The 18005-nt window shown below is 39.1% G+C and overlaps 1 protein-coding gene and 1 long non-coding RNA gene across 4 annotated transcripts in view; one reads left to right on the top strand and one right to left on the bottom strand.

Moving 5' to 3' along the window:
• Nucleotides 1–18005, top strand: part of LOC142103953 (uncharacterized) — a 396555-nt gene that overhangs the window by 212774 nt on the left and 165776 nt on the right. The window lies entirely within an intron of this gene.
• Nucleotides 6517–18005, bottom strand: part of SLC1A2 (solute carrier family 1 member 2) — an 84215-nt gene continuing 72726 nt past the window's right edge. Inside the window, exons 11-12 of one of the 3 annotated variants that reach the window (XM_075188337.1) lie at nucleotides 15769–15839; nucleotides 6517–11712 (exon numbers count right to left, since the gene is read on the bottom strand). In XM_075188337.1, the coding sequence (XP_075044438.1) occupies nucleotides 15804–15839 (36 nt within the window). In that variant the 3' untranslated portion in view covers nucleotides 6517–11712; nucleotides 15769–15803. Of the gene's footprint in view, nucleotides 11713–14560; nucleotides 15840–18005 lie in introns of those variants that run through there. The other 2 variants (XM_075188335.1, XM_075188336.1) reach the window with 2 other exon arrangements.

Genomic DNA, 18005 nt, shown 5'->3' with positions numbered 1-18005 from the left:
AAACTTCTGCTGCTCCGCAAACACAGACCTCTCCACCCATGCGTTTTTATCAGATATCTTGGTGCACAGTGGTTCCAAATCGGATTTTGCAATGCACCAGAGTGGTTTTGCACTTCATAACTTACCTCCACTTTGTTTAAACCAAGCTGCATTTGGAAGAGTTGGCAAGATTGGACATTTTACTTTTTGGTTTAGTTGATGTGACAAACCAATGATATATTTTGTATTTAGCTCTGTACGTTGACGAGTCATTTGATAACCATTTATTTGGAAATTGGAGGTGGTGTTTGGTTATTCAGTATCTCATGCTAAGGCCCTATAGTCTTAACACCTGATTTCTTATCCAAGCATGTGGGTGGAATTGAGCTGCCCTAACGTTGAGCGAAACAATATTGCATTATTTATTATATAGATTAGAGGTACCCAAACTCAGCCCTCAAGAGCTACCAACAGTTCATGTTTTCAGGATTTCTTTAGCAATGGACAGGTGAGTTAATCTATTATTCTGGGTCAGCAATTATCCCGCCTGTTTCTACAGACAGAAATCCTGAAAACATGACATGTTGGCAGCTCTTGAAGACTGGGTTTGAGCACCTCTGATAAAGATTGTGAACAGGGTTCTCTTACCTGATTGTCTGTTTGTTTATTATCAAGTCTTGTTTTATTACGGTTTGTTCCTAATTGTAAACGTTGCGCTATCTAAGTAAATATTTATAATAATAATATTTTAAGCTGTCTATATTTTATTCTTGTGTATTGGATTCTGCAGACACTTACTTAATTAGGTGAGCAGTATTGTTTAATTTGTCCGTAGGAAAACACTGCAAAAAGAAAATCGAGTACCTCCCAAAACTTTTTGAGGCAGTATGTGTTGTTACAGGATTTTTCGTGGAGGCCTTTACCCTTATCTGTTTATTATTTGCATTTCTTTCATTAGAATTGTGTTCAAACCATTTAGTTTTATTAATAATAATGTATTATTTTGTTATGTTAAAGGGGTACTCCGCCTTCCACCTTAAATGTCTTTGTTTGTGTTGCCTTGGGACACGGCAACAGATCTGCTTGGTTGGTACAGTTGTTTCCATCATAAAGCCCTGAGCTTGTTGACCTTATTAAATGTCGTCTCCATGGAAAACAAACAAACAAATCTCTCTGAGAGATAAACTTTTGCAAAGCCGGGGTTCCCCTTTAATAAAATAGTTCTGGTTTATCTGGGCTGACCAACATCAGATCAGGGCACACCAGTTGTCCATTAAATCTTAATATACTGCATATTATTAGTGCTACTCCACAGATGAACATGGCAATATAACAGCCTGCAAATAGGTAGCTACAGAGGCTGGGGCAATGGAACAAAAAGGTCTTCGTCTACAGCTATAGCAGAAGTGACATGTAAGAAAACAAGGTTTCCTGTTTGGTGAAAGGTTGAAAGGTGAATGGGTGAAGGTTCGCTGGCGTGGGGACTTCCATGATGTAACCACCGACACATAAATCACTCACTACTGTGGGGAAGGCCGCTTCGTCTCAGCCATCATTCCTGTAACTGAACAAGAGGTAATGAGGTTTTCTGTGTCGTACCACAAGATAGGCCATAAATACACAACCGAGAAAGTGACTGTAAATTAGTTTATGTTCACAAAAAGAGACGTTTGTGGGCACGATCGAACCTCAATGGTTGGCATTGTTCTGTTGTACCGCAACTTCTGCATTAATAGAGAAAGCGATATCTGTATAGATCATGGGCTATTGTGAAAGACAGAGAACTAACCCACCATTTCCCCTTAGACGTTCCTTTTAGTCATGGTTTTATATTATTACAGAGCTGGGATCTCTTGTTGGAACTTAGAAGTGAACTTATATGTTTATACAGCTCTCCTCCACTGATCTCACCTCGAACATACCAGAAAGTCACCAAGAAGAGGAACTTGGTGGATGCAAATTGGCCGCAGCATTTATTGATTACATACCTGGAAAAAACCTGTTAGCATCACATACTTAAATCTGAAGGTACCTTTTGCATTCCATAGAGCTCCATTACCAAATAAGGGGTAACCAAGTCCCTCTGGGACTCCCACCAGACAACGTTGTGACATATAACTCTGCATGAAACTACTTGGCAGCCTATTATACATAATAATAATAATAATAATAATAATAATAATATTATCGGATATATTACTTGGCACCAAATATGGTTCTTCATATTATACTTGTACTTAGCACCAGATAGAGGTCAGTATACATTAGCTCCTACATTTTTGGAGGTGGCTCCTACATTTTGGGCACATCTGCCAAGGCTTGCTCTAGATCAGTGTTGGCTAACCTCTGACACTCCAGGTGTTGTGAAACTACAAGTCCCAGCATACCCTTCCAGCAGTAAGCTGCTATATATTGGCAAAGCATGCTGGGACTTGTAGTTTCACAAACACCTGGAGTGTCACAGGTTAGCCAACACTGCACTAGATCTTGCCCTACTTGGTATTTACTGTAGTGGAGGTTGATGAAGAAGTGATACTCAGGCATGGCCACTCACCTCTGGATCTATGAACATAATACAAGGACAGGCTCCGTCCGGCACAGAGGGAGAGTAACAAGCATTACCTGTAGCAGGAACTTTTCATCCCTTTTTTAATGCAATGGTCCTTCACACAAACTGAGACAACCAATCACAAAACAGTTAGAAATTAAGTGATGCCAGGACTGCGGTTGTCAAGGACCTGCTCAGTTGGTTGTCAGAGAAATATGCAGAAAAGTGGACTTTTGCTTTAAAGTGTCACCCACAGACTTGTGCCTCATGCCTCATGACGTGAGGTGTAATCCACCCTATCTGTAGGGTGAATGACAGCGCTGAGGATAGTCTTTAAAGAACACAGGCGGCCACCAACAATGGTTCTTCCTTACTGCAAAGTCATTAACAGACCTCGGCTTCCAAGGCCGGGTGCCAGCTGGACAGGAAACTTCGCTGAAGAACGTGGTTCTGGAAGAACATGGATGAAATCTGAACACCGTGGAATAAAACGAGAAATGCTGGCACTGTCCTGAGCTATAGTCTTATAGAACTGGCATGCATTTCCATTACTTCGATTGACGTTGTGTGAAACAATGCCATGAGTTCAGGCTTTCTGTGACTTTGTACGGATTAACTGTACCTGAATCATTTTTCTAGGGAACACGGCTGAATAACGTGTACAGAGGGCTAGCGGAGTAATGTTTGTTCTTTTTCTGATTGGTCAGATTTAAAGTAAAAAAAGAAAAAGGAGTTTGTTAGACAGAGCAGTCCGAGTTATATATATCAGTGATAACATATGATCCAGATATAAAGGGGCGCTCCTATTGTTCCTTCCTGGCACCTACCCGGACGCTCACCCTAATTCCGTCTTTTGAACAGTGACACTCATAGGAATACCCCTGTTGGCCGAATATGCATCATTTCAAAATTCTGCCTACTAGGATTTTTAGAGCACCCCTTTAATTATATTTACAACTTTTATTTTTTTTTCTCCTAACATAATGTTGTTATAAGCTTTGGTTATGTTTAAAGAATGCCATGAGAGTAAGGGGACATTTGGTGTGTCTTTTTTGTACATTTTAATGAGATTATATTGAATTGTGCTTTCCCATATAAAATGTGCCGACTTTGAAAATATATAAAAATATTCTGAAATAAAGCAATAGCTGGTGGTTGATCATTGCCAACAAGCAGAACATGCAAAAAACAAGTTGTTTTATGGGTCAAAGAAGCCTATGTTGGCACCCGCTAATCCGGGAGATCCTCCGTGCACTCTTAACCCCTTGATGTTCATTTTTGCAAAAGGTTGCAGAAGGAGACACACTACTGTGACGAGCCTGCATTCAGCATAAAAAGTCCTGGTCGAAACAGGTTCTCTTAAAATCCATGTCCACCAACGCGTTTCACAGTTTTGACAGTCTATATTTAGCTTTAAGCAGCTACACTTCATCCACGTTCTAACGATCAGATAGGTATTAAACTCCCAATAACTTGGGAGTAAATAAATAAAATAATAACATAGCACTATACTGTATGATTATGATTTTGCATAGTGCCCATATGATCTCCTGTGTCATTATATTCTATGCACTGAAAGTACCATTGTAAGGTATAAACTATTGCAGGCAAACCATCTATGTACCACAATTATACTGGTTTTAATGTGTCTTTCACTAGGGTCTGTTTTCGTTTTCTCCTACATGTGTCCACAGTTTGGAAGTGGGTGATATAGAACAAACTATAGCCAATCAGATCGGTGAATCAGTCACAGCAGCACAAATTATTTCAGGAGATGAGTATGCTGATCTTGTGGGAGGCAGTGACCTGTCCATTCTGACTATTGCATTGATGAGGACCAGGCTGCAAATTACAGGGGCAGTGTCATGACGTGAGGAAGGAAATGGTCGCAGGTAGGTTGCTATTGACTGTGAGTTAGATAGTGGAAGGAGCAGGGTCCTCCAGCAGCACAGAGTGGCAATGTGAGACTCCTATTAAGCTCACTTCTGTATGAAACAATCTTTATACATCCGATTTGTGCTTCCAAGTAATGCAATACCCAAAACAAAAGAAAACACATTGGCAAGGAGCATTATATACCAACATTTATTGATATGTACAGAGTTACAACACTTAGCAAAGTATATTATATTTATATTGTCATGTATAAAGAATTTCCAGTTTTATACATAAGTTACAGATAAAGATGTGACACGGTTTGAGAGCATCTGAGCAACTTTCTAGAAATCTGATAGGCAGAAGGTAACTCACGGTAATAGCACACATCACAAAGGAGAGATTCTATATGTCAACATGAGAAGAAACACGGGGAGGAGGGTTGGAGTTTCCCACTTATTAGCCATCCAATTAACATTTTACACACTTAAGCATTTTTAATTAAAAAAAAAAGAAAACACAGGACGAACATCTTTGATATACTTCAATAATTTTACACAAGTACATTTCATTTATAACTCTTTATTGAATTCATTGTTTATATTTTACTGAAATTCGTCCTCTAACTTGGGTAAGTGGAATGATATAAATTAATAAAGCACAGTTAGAATTTATTAACAGTCGAACTTGTCTAAGATATCAGTTATCATCCTCACTAACTATGAAATTATCTGCTAGAATTGCAGTCACATTTTTTTTGTTGGGGTTGCAAGTGGGATTTTTCCCATCAAGCTGATGATTTTCTTGCTCATGAGACAGAAGTATTTCATGACAGTGTTAAGGTCCTGTCTGTGAGCGGTACTTTGATGGCTGTTTGGGATTATCTTGTTTGAGAGTGATCCAACCATTTATTTCATTTGACTCTGTATAATAAAATCTTAATTTAAATAGCTTAAATACAAATCTAGAGACAGAAAAGGGCACCTGGCGGTGGCAGATTATGGTGGGAAGGTTGGGGCGCTTGACCCACCCACAGGCCCATCTGAGCTGGATTCTGACTGCATGGACTAATAGCATCCAAGGGTGGCCCCAAGAATCGCCCACTTTCTCAGGGCCTGAGATTTCTCTTGGCATTTGTGGTTTAACCAATATTCAGCCTATGAATTCACAAGGGAATACAGTGACTTGGCCAAAACTTTCATGAACCTGACCCTTCACGAAGATGAATTACAGCTATTATAATAGATGATAGGTGATATTATCAGGGCCAACGCTACCATTAGGTGAACCTTGGCCATTGCCTAGGGCGCTAATGGTTAGGGGGTACCTAAAACACTGAACGAGTCTCCGAAACACCAGCCACTGTCTGACTTACTTTGGGCCTCTCTGCTTCCACTAGACTGAACTGCATGAACAGAATGGATTTTGCAACTTGACCTTAGTCACGAAGAGCCTAGCGGCACACTATCCCACAGCCTAGCGGCACACCATCCCACAGCCTAGTCTGGGATACCGGCGTCGTGTCTGTCACCATTCTGATTCGAGACTCGAGAACGGAAGATTGAAAATCATCACTCCCAGGTTCTACATTTTAGTTTAAAGTTGTATCCTTATTAAAGGTGATATCATGCTAATAAAAAATTCCAAAATATTAACTAATAACTATTATTTTTTTCAAAATCAATTATTAATAGAAAAAAAGCACCATTCAGAAACTCCAGCCCTGATTCCACTTATTCTGCAGCTGCCTCCATCTCCCAGCCCAGGCTGCTTAGTTATTGGCTATCCTTCGTAGAACAGAACAGCCAATAGCATTAGGTTAGGGGAGGGGCTTATCACCACCACTATCGTTGAAAAAGAGTTTAAATCAGCACTGGATCACTTGAAAAGGAAAATTATATATATATATATATATATATATATATATATATATATATATATATATATATATATATATAGTGGGAGTCGTTCAATAAGGTTGATGCTTGAGAATAATTCTGTGAAGCTACAGATTAACAAAGAGGGGAGTTTGAATGTGTTTATCTTGAACTATGGTAAACATCAGGATAGTGGGTACAGCTTATAACCCAAAGAGAGCCTATTTTTCTAAAAAAAAATATATATATAAAAAAAAAATCAATAACACAAAACAAAAAAATCCTAAATCTCCCAGCCTGCCCACAATTGCATGTAACCCACTCCAGGCCAGTGGAATATGACACTTTCCTAAGAGGAAAAGAGTTAACGACACTAATTATATCAACTTTTATAAAATTACCAACATGTGTGCTACATTTTACTAATCATATCTGTCTACTGCTGTAACATGCCAAGTTACGTAACACAGTTCTACCTAATCACTTTTCTATTACACATCTAAAATCACTACCCCACTGATCAGCAAAAATAATACACATTCCATTATACATCACAATCTGGAGTTGTCACTCGTTAGTTATGGAACATGACAAACGTCGCTGCTTACAGAACCGTGAGACACATTCAGATATATTTACAACACGCTAGCTGTATATATGTATATGTATATACACACACACAAAAAAGAGGCGGTAAAACAGAGACGTTTGTTTGAAACAAGTGTACAAAAAAAAGATGGAAGCCATACAAAACATCTCTTTCAGGTTTTTTAAAAAAATAAAGAAAAGAAAGAAAAAAAAAAACACAATTTGGAACATTTCTACTGCAGAGTAATAACACTTCTATAATTGCAACGTTTCACCTAAATTACCTAATTGATGCCTAAGATTATCTATGGCACAAAGTGTCAAAAAAATGGATTTATAAGACATGAATACCATACGTTTACATCTAGCAATAATTAACAGGACGAGCTAGTGTCATTTACTGCAGCAGGAAAAAAAAGAAGAAGCTGTAATTATACATTTGACAAGAACTACACATGTACACAAATCAATGAAACTGCTGGGAAAAGCTAGAACCACAGTGGGATTGTTTAATAGACACAAAGGCAGGGGTGACATATCCTAGAATAGTGATCTGTCTTATTATTCTCAGACTAATCAAATTAGTGTGTGTGCATTTTGATGTTGACAGTATGTTAAAATTCATGCAAGGTTCAGCTAGTCCTGTCCTACAGCTTCACCAGTGGGTGACTTGCTAAGCATTATGGGAAATACAGCCAGGGAACCAGACTCAAGTTGCCAACATTCCGATACGTTTCCTATAAGTTCTAGAACTTCCCCTGGCTGATTGTGTTCTATTTAATTACAATGCTACAAAATATCAAGGAATAAACATATTTAAAAATTGTCCTACTCTTATGAATTCTAATCCTTTTTACGAAACATTGTGCTTCTACGATCTAGCATGTAGTAACCAGCTAAAAGTATTTCTTCCATACAATAATATATGTATTGAGGGTGTAACGTTATAACTCTAAAGCGCCCAGTTCACTGTTATATCCTAGTATTAGAATGTTTTATGTCAGTAAAGCTTAAAATAAAAAGAAATCATTCCCTTTAAATGTCTGACAGCTGTTGGTCCTTCAAATGTGGTTGGGGACATGTCATGGGAAAATGAGTTACATGAGGCCAAAGGAATAAGGTTTGTGAGGTAGCGATGTTTGTGGTTGAGCCTTCCCCAGCAGAGTCACGAGCAATTAACCTAACTCAATCTATCCTCATACATCCAGCGTGCACTATACAAGATCAGTCTTAAAGAGGAATGATCAGCAAAGTATATCTTATAATATGTTGTGCAAATTAAATATAAACTTTCATTAGAAAAAAAAAAAGAAGAGAAATCACGTTTCGACTTGTACATTCTCACAGCCTGAAAGTGTCGCTGTTGCTATTAATGTCTATGAAGAAGTTTAGTCTGTGACTAGAAGCTGGACAGAATCACGGCACTGTACACAGGAGGATGTTTAATAAGCAGGATGGCATCCAAAACAAATCAAGTTTTGATTGCAATAATACACGTTTGTTTTTTTCTAATGAAATAAATTGCAACATTAAATGAATATTAATTTGGCAACACATTAACAAAATATATTTTATGATCCTTTTCATTAACAAGAACGGAACGGTGGTTACGACTGAGCTTTAAATCTTCAAAAAAAAACATGCTTCTAAGTACCCGAAGAAAGGTGTAATAAGAAAGGAATGCATTGTTCAACCTCTCCCCTCTAACCTGATACAACATGAGGGTGTTTTTAAGAGGGATGAAAACCATTGGTCCCATTAATTATATATTTGGTCCATAATTGTAAAGGCAAAGTCAGAATATTGTAAACTATATGACGTGATCTATCATTGACAATTAGGATCTTATCTCTTAACATACAGTCCTAATTCATAATGCATTGTAGTGAAAGTCTTTTTCTATAACATCTCTCATGATACAATGGTAATGTCTTCAGAAGCGCCTAGGGGCATATTATACCACAACTAGAACCCAAAATAATTATGATCAGGATCTGAGTGTGTAATAACACAACTAGTATGTAATAATAACAAAACTAGAGGAACACTTGGAAAATCTACAGAAGAGGTGATTAGAGTAAATTGTGCTTTATATGGAAGGAATGCAATGTAAGATAGGCTAATATTTGATCCCTTGTCTTCCTCACTATGGATTTTCTTGATGGACTATCGTATAGATGGATAACTAGTCAGTGGACTGGTATAACTTTAAGTCAATTAAGCTGCTTATTACAAAACACCATTTGGCCAGTGCTGAACTCTTGAGACTGACCAATCAGTGTTCAGCAACATAAGTCAGAAATCAATTGCATCATTCATACATACAGTATATTAACAGGATTTTGTATTTGTCAGGTAAGGTGTGTAATCTGGCATCCTGTCCCAAATTCCCTATAAAAAACGACCATCACGGCTCATTAAGCTTCGTACTCTTCATCTTCAAACGATGATCAAGCTGCAGGCTGCTATTGTGTATATATTCTCATCAACATGAGTGTGTGTCCTCGACATGTCACAATACAGCCAGCCATGAAATCCTTCAAACTGCTACATTGTATATTCTCTTAGCAACAATGTATCTCTTGTATCCTGCACTATAATGTAGACCTGGGCAACAGTATAAAGGTCACCCAGGCAGTAATGGTACAGGTGGGGTAACTAAACGTCAATAAGATTGTTTAGAAAAATAAGTATAATTAGTGTGTGCTGTAGCTTACATAGACATTTGTGCTTTCTCTATTATCTTGTGCAAATATCAATAATTTAGGACACTGAAGATCCGTTCAGGAGAAGTCTATTTCCACGTTTCTGTTTCATATCAAGCTCACACTGTTCGGTGTTACAATGGGGACTGTGGAGCCCACCGCAGTCCATGCAGAACATACAAAATATACGCTAAATCGGAGGTAGGCAACCTGCGGCTCTCCGCTGGGGAACTACAAGTCCCAGCATGCTGGGATTTGTTGTTTTAATGACAGATGGGGAACTCAAGTCCCCAAATCTACCCTTCGTATGTTATAATATGCAAAATACATGTGGAGTCTCGTTATATCCATTGCAAACTCTATTCAGATCTGTGTTAGTAAATGTATGTTCTAGAGCAGATATGCAGCTCTGCACTCTGATATTGGAGGGGGGGGGGGTTGGTGCGGTCTATATTTGCACACTGTAAATTGTAGCATCAACTGTGATTTCTAACTACAGCATAACTAATGTCTGTGTTTCCATGGAGAGTCAGGTGCTAATGCCTGTTGCCATGGTAACTGTCTCCAGGGTACCACTAAGATGAATCCAAATAACTCCGCAGGCACCAGGAGACGTGTCCATGTTATATGGGTACCTGAGTGGCTGTGGGCTTTGTGCAAGACCCACAAATCACTTGGAATTGTGCTTCTATCACAGATATGAATAGAACGAAACTTATAGGATCCGTCTACAAACCCTAAATATCTCTTTATCCTACTAAAATTCCATTATTGCACTTCTAGAATGCATTTTAGAATACACGGCTGGTGTATTTGTATTTGTGGAGGGGTCAAATAGACCTGAGCCTAGGGCAATAGGATTGCAGAGGCTGACCCTTGACTCACCACATTTCCTCTTATTTTTTCTTAAATTCCAGCTTGAGGTTTGTAATTTTCATATATTTTATTTTATTGTATTTTTGTAAAAATATTGCACATGTATCTGTAGTTTATCTGGAAGCATACATTTATTTTATACACATAGGGAGGGCAAAATATTAAAATCTAGGCATACTATTATTTTGGCTTGTTTATAGCATGATTCTACACCCCTGAAATATTATCTAAAGGATTTCGTTAAAAATGTGCTTCAATAACCATCTTATTAATATGTCCTAAGAGCTGACCTGCGCGTTATCAGTGACCTCCAAACATTCCATCATTTGGATTCAAACAAGCAAATGACGCTAATATTTCAGTATATAAAAAAAAAATGATCACATTAATGTATGTAACTTAAATGCTCTAAACAAAAACAAATAAATGAATAGACAACAATAAAAATTAGAACAAGAAAATGCACATTTCAGAAAGAGGACATGCACTGAAATTATATGAGATAAAAGATCATCGATTTTAAGATTAAGAGAATATTTCACATTTTCAGGGATTTTTTTTATTTTATAGAAATGTAAATCATGGGATCAATGCTATATAGCTATGCCAAAAATGCAATCTTAAAAGATATACCTATAAAAAAAACAATAAAATATTCCTTGGTATTTCTACATTGCTGATTGTGTGTTAATATTGTGCCAAGAGTACAACAGGAAGACTGCAAAATATTCTATAACACATAGAAGACCAGATATTTTGCAAATGCAACAGCTCAGTAATGTACACTGGGTCAACATCCTGGTTATTCAGTAATAAAACGTTATGTAATACCATGGTTATGGATTGAGTGCAGATCCTGACATTGAGGGTATATGAGACCAGCAACTGAACGGAATGTAATGAACACTGTTCTGCTGACAGAACCTTCCCAAAATGCTGCATGTTTTTGTACCTGAGTCCTTATGATGAGTGGTGAGCTCATTCATACATTCTCGACAACCCAAGACCAAATCAGTCATTGGTCATGTCCCCCCCCTCCCCCACCCCCCACCCCCATTTTGCATATTGCGAATCACGGATGTCCCCAAGTTTTTCTGTGCTGTGACTGTAAGGATTGTGCTGGGTGAATGGGTTATGACTCCTCATACTGTACGCTAACACTCTTGGCAGCGACGGTCTGCGGCACTGGGGGTTCCTACGCCTCCTGCGGCTCTTCCACCACGGCGTTGAAGTCTGCCGATTTGCTGTTGTTTGCCAGCGTTACCTGAAAATGATGATGGTTATGGTCTATCTCGAAACACAACAGTATAATCCCCCTCAGATAGTTGAGGTACGAGCAACATGCGTGTTAGCTTGATATGTACATGTGCTGTGATTTATCTGTAATATTCAAAGGGGATGGGTCAAGGTGGATCAAATGTTATCTCGTTAGCAACACTATTATGTTGTTCTGATCGGCACATTCAAGAAGAAGATTTTTTTATTGATCTGTTTTGAAACTGCCAGAGAGGAAGGAACTAGAAGCTAATGCGTGAAGAGTACTTGTTGCCTAGCAACAGCAGAGACAGCCATTTTGTTAGACTTTTAGTCATGAGAACACCCTAATCAATTCCTTAGGAACCAATGACTCATGAATTTTGCCATGCCTCACGAATATTGGTCGTAAAACGCCTCAGCGTTAGCACTGGTTCATGGCGATTGATTGGGTACACGCTCAGACTTAATTTTTCAGCAAATAAAATGGCTGCCTTTCCTGTTGGTAGGAGACAGGTGATCTTTAATATTAAAGGACCACTAATCCTAAAATACAAGTCAAATAAGAACCAGATCTGGTGTAAATTTGGTCACACAACCTGAAGTCCAATTGGACAGATCCAGTTGCTATGGGTACAAGCCGAGCTACCGGATCACAAAATGCTTGGTGCTAGTTGGCCAGCAAATTTTCTGATGGAGCCCATTGGCATACCAGATGTTCTGTTTTACCCAATCAAATCTGGTCCAATCAGATTTTGTTTGCTCATTACAGTGATGGTTGAAAACTGTGACAAAGGATTGTAGCGGTCTAACCTCTTCAAGAATCCTAAGTTGTACTTTGACATTTATATTTTCAAATGTTACATGAATACATTTCATAGTGGATCAACTTGTATTTAGGATTAGTGGCCCCGTTTATGAGCTAAGAGTGGCAAAGCAAATTTTATTTTTACTTGCAAGTTGTTTGTACGTTGAGTCAGTGGAGAATCGTCCATATATATTGTAGTATATGCAGATTGTGTCCAAGTGATTTCCAAAGCTGCTGGTGGCAATCCATGCAATGTTTATGTTCTAATGCAATGTGTAGAATTGGAAAATATTTAGCCTAGGTAGACCTATTACTTGCAGCAATTAATAACTGCATACAATAGAGTTCAAGAGACTAAGGGGTAAGTTTACTAAACTGCGGGTTTGGAAAAGTGGAGATGTTGCCTATAGCAACCAATCAGATTCTAGCTTTCATTTATTTAGTACATTCTACAAAATGACAGCTGGAATATGGTTGGTTGCTATAGGCAACATCTCCCCTTTTTCAAACCCACAGTTTAGTAAATATATCCCTAACTGTGCATTGACAACCCAAGCAACTATATTTGTACCTGTCAGCAGGGGGCACTGATTTCAGGGGAAGATATAAGATGGCTTGGAGAGGGGTAGAGCTTAAATTTCCTATTGGTCCGTGTAAATTCCAGTTAAAACCCTGAGAGTTATATTGTTAATCCAGTGGTGTTCACTAACCAATTCGAAGTTGTTTGTGATATCACCGTGCAAATTACATGTATGTAAAAGCTAGAGAGCATTTCACCCTCTGAAGCGAACTTGAGCAATTAAAACTGAAGCTTTTAGGTCACTGAATATAGGTTCCCTGCTACTGAGTGTAAATAATGTATTAATCTAACTTTCAGTTCAACACAATATAATTTTCTAGGTGCCTGATCCATCAATATGAATTGGTTATTGACGCACACTTGATAAATTTACTGGTGTCTAATATCTAATATCAATGGCTCAGTCAATACACCTTATAGCATAAACAGAGCAGCGTTCCTATTGGTCAACGCAGACACACACTTCTAGGTTTCCTGCACGGCCTGGAGGGGGGAGAAGCTGCTATAGTGGGGTCCCGAATTTCCATCCAGTGGTCCTGTGTTTATGTGTGGACTGTAATAAATCATATGGTAGGCAGCACGATGGCTTAGTGGTTAGCACTTCTGCCTCACAGCACTGGGGTCATTAGTTCAATTCCCGACCATGGCCTTATCTGTGTGGAGTTTGTATGTTCTCCTTGTGTTTGCGTGGGTTTCCTCCGGGTGCTCCGGTTTCCTCCCACACTCCAAAAACATACTAGTAGGTTAATTGGCTGCTATCAAAATTGACCCGAGTGTGTGTCTATATTAAGGAATTTAGACTGTAAGCTCCAATGGGGAAGGGACTGATGTGAATTAGTTCTCTGTACAGCGCTGCGGAATTAGTGGCGCTATATAAATAAATGATGATGGCCTTCAATGTGTACAAAAATATTTTAAAATGTGATAGTTTAATGAGTCTTTTTAGGGAGCATTTTTGCCTAGTCAGTGCGTACAATTCATACAGGTAAATAATCACAGTCTATGCACAATGTTAATACAGACCATGCAGACAGCAAGCAGATAGCATTCGTAGAGGTCAAACACATGCAAGGAAGCAGAGCAGAAACACACACGCCCAGAACAGGCTCCATAAGTGAGTGCAATGAAGGCAGCGGGGGATAGCAAAGGTTTTTTTTTGTTTAATGTATTAAAAAAACAGTTGCTTTGCTGAATTAGCCATATGTTTATACATCCTTTACATTGCAAAACAAGTACAACTGTGTTACAAATAATATTTTCTAAAGGGTTTATCTTTTGCTGTGATATTGTGGAGCGTTATACAAATAAACAAAATGGAAATTTCAAATAGCTTAGGTTTGTTCAGGGTAAAATCGCTTGTTTTAAAATATCTCAATTATGCACATGACGGATTTTGCTGCATATATGAAGGTCTTCCGGTCGCTATTTAGCGTTCAAATAATGCATCCCAGACCGAGACACCTTGTATAGAAGCGCCTAAGGGAGAGGTCTACTTTTTTTTTGGGATGGAAATGTTAGAACTTAGACAATTATCTTTTCACCCTTACTTAATACATCTCCAGTACACCGGTTAGAAAGAGGTTTAATATACGCTTATTTTTCCACCAAAATCAATGGAAAATATAATATCAAGAACTTGCAAATGATATTATTATCCACCGGGGAGTGTGATGTTTTACATTTATTTGGCATTCACTAAACTCGAGGTTTTCATCCTGAATGAATCATTGAGTGGTAGATTTATCTAACCTTTTAAAAAAGGAACAATATGGGTGTTGCCTATAGCAACCAATCAAATTCTAGTTATCATTTATCTTGTACATCCTAGAACATGATAGCTAGAATCGGATTGGTTGCTGTTGGCAACACTTCCTCTTTTCCTGTTAAGAGGTTTGATTAATCTACTCAGTGCTCTACAGTTTAACCAAGAACGTTGAGAGGGGATGGGGACCAGTGGTGGCATATTAGGGTGGAACGTCAGAGTTCCAGCCCCCTCTGCCCATCCACGGCCCAGCTGAGATGGATTGTGGGTAAGAGAATGTGACTGCTTGGTCAACTAGCTTATTAGTCCACGTGGGCACACCAACCCCTAGACTACATGCACACCATCAGCTTTTGCCACAAAGGGGGGCAAGAAGCATCCCGAGGCCCGAGGCGAGTTTCAATTTAGGTTATTAGGTGAAATTCACCCCTACTGGCACCTGACATCCCAGAATGCTTCAGTTTGAATCTAAACTGTTGCAGATTAAAGTTGTTGACCGATCTAGGGTGCGTTTCTTGCAGACCACAGTGGTCTTGGACCTGACTAGTTTTTGGGAGGTGAAGTTTTATTAAAGTTTTTAAAAATCGCATGCAGTTTCTCTTTAAACCACTGTTGACTCCTACGAAAGGGACTTCGCTTCATGAGATGAGTTGAGGAAGGAAAATTGATTTTCTATATTTTGTGTTCTTTTTAACTCTAATTTCAGTGTATTTTTCCTTTGCTCCCTACATATTTATATGAGCAAATTATTTATTACGTCTTCGAACGCTCAAAAAGTCACTCAGCGTTTTTTGCAAGGAAGTTAAACTGTGATTGTGTAAAACCTCTAACTGTTCCTGGAAATATTCGCTGGTGGACAACACTATGTTGCAATTCCAAAAAAGGAGAACACTAGCAGACTACAGCTACGTCTTACCTGACACGCTAAGGTCCCCGCAGTGAACACAACACTTAGAGACACGACTGGTACTCGACACGGTGGAAAGACTGTATATGTGAGAGCAGTGGGACATGGAAACATGACAAAATGCACCAACATTTCAAATAAAAATCATCCCTCCTGTCCTTATTGAGAACTGGAAGGGAAATGCATGCGTTACAAAAAAGATACAAAGTAACAATGAAAAGATGTGCATACAAAAGAAAAAATATACAAAAAGTAATCATGCAGTTTTAGCCGCTCTACCCCAAATACAATACATCATTTCTAGGTGGGTACTAGACAAAATATACTGGTTACTGGTATAGTGATTAACGTGTAACGGCCGTCTACGCCCATTGGCTGCTGCCGCATTGCGGGCTGGACCAACATTCAGCCTATCAATTCACTAGAACTAGTGATAACACCGAGGTACGTGGTGCCTCAAGCCTCAGTGATGTCACTATAGTTCATAGTGAATTGATAGTTCAAATTCTCATGAACGTGGGATAAACCCACAAACAGGCAGCTCCCACAGTACGTAGGTGTCCGGTACCCGTCAATTATTGGCTATATTTTGTACAAAATTGCGTTGGCATCTCATTAACCCCTTTTGCTGTTGGAGAGGTTGGCATTACACTGTCGTGAAACAGGTTATAAACCCCTCGACCAGCAAAAAAGTTTTACATCTAGAGGTACTCTCATTGCTGGGCATACCCTGTATCATGGAAGAGCTCTAGTACGTATCATACCTCTATAACAGTGACAAAACCAGAGACGATTGCAGATAATTAACCATACGCAAAGCAATTAGCTGTGTTTATTCATTACAAATATGTTTCGAGTTGAGCAATTAACATTTTTTTTTTTCTATTCATTAAATCGTCAGCGGGCAGAGATCTGCCAAACCATGAATATTTTACCAGGCTAAGTCTGCATAGCTCTTTTGGCAAACTGAAAATATTTTTCCGTACACAAAAACGTTAGTTTATGTTACAATACAAAAATGAGTCATCTGGGGCCATCACTGTACTCCTTAGACATTTCTTTACCAAATTTGTGGAAATAAATTGACAGAACGAAGACATTTTGGCGGCCGTTTATAACTGGCAGCTCGGCACTAAGGCCACGGCCGCTTACGAAGGGCGTCAATTAGCGTTCCATGCATTTTGCGCTCTAAATGTGCACTTACAGTTTTGTCACACAAAAAAAATGTGTACGTACATAAGTCACACGTATCTCAAGATACAAAAATTCTGACGTGTTTTTAGGCGGACGCATCGGGCGTCTGTCAGGCATATAAATTTGTTTATTTATGGCAAAAATATCATTGAGTTGCGGCTTGACAGCGTTAGCGATAATTGTGAACGTCGCAGTACCCTATTCGTACACAATATAATGTCATGAAGTATCATATACACAAGATACCATTGGTGCAGCAGATGCGGGGGATGGAGATATTGGGGCACGCTGCGTGGGGAACTAGTGCGCTGGGGGCCCAGGATCCCTCCTCCCCGCCTCCCTGCACCGGGGCCCACAGGTCGCTAGTTCCGCCTCCGCAAGAGAGAATAGTGTTTTGACAGCGTTATTAATAAAGTCGCACTTTCCTTACAAATTATTATGAAATACAAACACCCCCCCCCCCACCTCTGTTGTTTATCTCGTTATAAATCCAATGGGAATCTTCTTTCCTGCGGTAGCCCAAATGGAAATGACAAATAGAAATCCAAATAGACAGCGCCACTTAATACAATATTGCTGCAACAATATTGAATGAAGCACCATCAGCTGGAAAGGTCAACATTCGAACAGCCAATCAGAAGTGGCGTCATTGTTACACCGCGTACCCTTACACCTCGTCTCCGCTACCCTCAAAAGATACAACTGCTACAAAGCGTATCTGGGGCTGCAGCTCATTAGTCAGTCTGCCCGTGAACACACCTTTAATGTCATCCATAAGGCGCTATGGGAGCAACGTGGAGTCTTGGCGAGTGAAGACGGCATTTCTGGTTGCGCATCTATTGTCTTTTTACTTTTAAGTTGTTTTATATGAAACTCATAATCGATACTTAAACTTCTGTACTAACATAAAGGAGGGAAGGGACGGACGGATTGACAGAATATTGAACAGCAGTCCTTTAGCGCCATTTATCACGCAAAGTATTACGCCATGTCAAGCAAAAGTTTGCTCTAGAATAGCCGTAGATTAGGGATTTACATTACGATTTTCTTGC

This window comes from Mixophyes fleayi, chromosome 10 (assembly GCF_038048845.1).
Source record: "Mixophyes fleayi isolate aMixFle1 chromosome 10, aMixFle1.hap1, whole genome shotgun sequence".
In the NCBI taxonomy this organism is placed as follows: domain Eukaryota; kingdom Metazoa; phylum Chordata; class Amphibia; order Anura; family Limnodynastidae; genus Mixophyes; species Mixophyes fleayi.
This window is presented reverse-complemented; position numbering and strand designations above follow the sequence as displayed.